Below are 2,165 nucleotides of genomic sequence, written 5' to 3'. Positions count from 1 at the left end.
TATATATATATATATATATTTCTATTTCTATTTCTATTTCTAAGGCAGTGAGTTGGCAGAAATGTTAGCATGCCAGCGAAATGCTTAGTGGTATTTCGTCTGTCTTTACATTCTGAGTTCAATTTCCACCGAGGTCGACTTTGCCTTTGAACCTTTCGGAGTTGATAAATTAAGTACCAGTTGCATACTGGGATTGATCTAATCAACTGGTCCCCCTCTTCAAAAATTTCCAGCCTTGTGCCTAGAGTAGAAAAGAATATATATATACTTCTATTGTGGAAAGACATTTTGGGGAAGCTACTGAACAAATGTGTAATGTTTTTCACAGAAGTATAATATAATCAACATTTTCAATCATATTTCAGGTGTTTAATGAATTCACTAAATTCATTGGTTATTATGTGTTTTGTGGCTATCTCTGCCCTTGGTTGTCAAAAGCATACCCTTTGATATGAGGCATGATATAATGTGGCCAGCAGAAGCTATATTTCCTGTTAGGATCATCCATACGTTTATGGGTAACATATCCATGAATAACATTTTACTTGTATGCTGTGTTTCTGCTCCAGGTCTTTGTTGAGGCATAAGAGACCAATGTTGAGGGATAAGAGACCAACAATTCTGAGGTCATATGAAAAATTATCAGCACTTAAATACTTCTCCAGGTGTTCATTCTTGACCTCTAAAATGTTCTCATCAAGTTTGAGCTGTTGTTGTTGTTGTTCAGCTGATTTTGTCTGAGTGACACCATATGATATTCAAAGGCTGTAATGGATACAGTAGAGCTGTTGTACTGGATGAGTGAGGGGTTGCACATCTCCAAATTTATATTAGAGATTTCAATTTATGTATACCTTGCCTATAACCTTTCATCATCTGACAAGATCTCCTCCTCCAATGCCTCTTCCCCTCTCAAAGGATCTTTGTCTTGTAAGTTACTTGGTGACCCTGCCAGTGCTGGTGACACGTAAAAAGTATCCAGTCCACAACTGTAATGTGGTTGATGTTTGGAAGGGTATCCAGCTGTAAAAACCAAGCCAAACAGTGCTTCTGCCATGTAAAAAGCACTCAGTCCACTCTACAGATTGGTTGGTGTAAGGAAGGGCATCCAGCCATAAAAATCCTGCCAAAACAGATGCAGAAGTTTGGTGCAGGCTCCTGCCAGGCCAGCTCCTGTCAAACTGTCCAACCCATGCAGCATGGAAGGCAGACATTAAACAATGATGCGGATGATTTTATCTGATGCTCTACAGATTCTGCTCATCCAATATAATTCATTATCAAATATATTTCTATATTACTCATATTTCCTTACCTTTAATTTGGTGATTTCTTCTCGTAAATACTCATTCTCATTCTCGGCAGCATGTAATAATTTTTCTACTTTATGAATCTTCTTTTCTGCTTCCATTTGTACTGAAATGATCACACCTGTGAAGAAATATTTGAACATTTGGGCCTTGGTAAATTTTTGTCCAAGAGAATGTATAACAAAACAAAAAGAAACAAAAAAACCCCACACTAAATCTAGATTTAAAAGTGTTAGGAATATCACAAAATATTACAAAATTATCAGACATAAATAGACTTAGAAAGACTCCCTGACCTTTCAGTTATGCACCCTGTTTCTAAGTCGAGCTGATACTTCTCTGCATTAAGAAGTCACAGCTCTGGTACTATGGATGTGTGATTAAAATGTTGCAGGAAAGAATCACAAGATGGATTCTTTAAGCTGAGCCAACCAGCTGGAAACCTAAGGGTAGACCAAAAACATGATGGTTGATTATTATATCCATAGTCTCAGTTGGTCACAGTTAGAAATCCAGCCAGAAAATCTAATGACAGTTTATTCTGATAGAACTCTATGGAGGAGGTGCCTGAAGACTCTAACCATCACAAGAACAAAGAGAAAATGAATAAACGTATAAAATATAAACCTTATGTCTACTAATTTTGATTTTTCTGTTCAAACCACTTTTCTTTTTGAGTTGATTTTGTAATTAAGACCAGGGAATTTAGTTAGCTTTTATAAGTTTACAACAATTTAATGACAATTAATTCTTCATTTTTTATTACTCTTTTACATGTTTCAGTCATTTGACTGCGGCCATGCTGGAGCACCGCCTTTAGTCGAGCAAATTGACCTCAGGACTTATTCTTTGTAA

At 36.4% G+C, this 2,165-nt stretch overlaps 1 protein-coding gene across 3 annotated transcripts in view; it reads right to left on the bottom strand.

Moving 5' to 3' along the window:
• The window catches only part of LOC106880339 (uncharacterized), a 123,610-nt gene that overhangs the window by 33,754 nt on the left and 87,691 nt on the right, over positions 1-2,165 (bottom strand). For all 3 annotated transcript variants that reach the window (XM_052966536.1, XM_052966537.1, XM_052966538.1), the window contains exon 6: positions 1,316-1,431. In XM_052966536.1, coding sequence (XP_052822496.1) covers positions 1,316-1,431 — 116 coding nt within the window. The remainder of the gene's footprint in view (positions 1-1,315; positions 1,432-2,165) is intronic.

Source organism: Octopus bimaculoides, chromosome 3, assembly GCF_001194135.2.
Source record: "Octopus bimaculoides isolate UCB-OBI-ISO-001 chromosome 3, ASM119413v2, whole genome shotgun sequence".
In the NCBI taxonomy this organism is placed as follows: Eukaryota; Metazoa; Mollusca; class Cephalopoda; order Octopoda; family Octopodidae; genus Octopus; species Octopus bimaculoides.
Note: the sequence above shows the minus strand (reverse complement) of the source record. Positions and strands in the feature narration are given on the sequence as shown.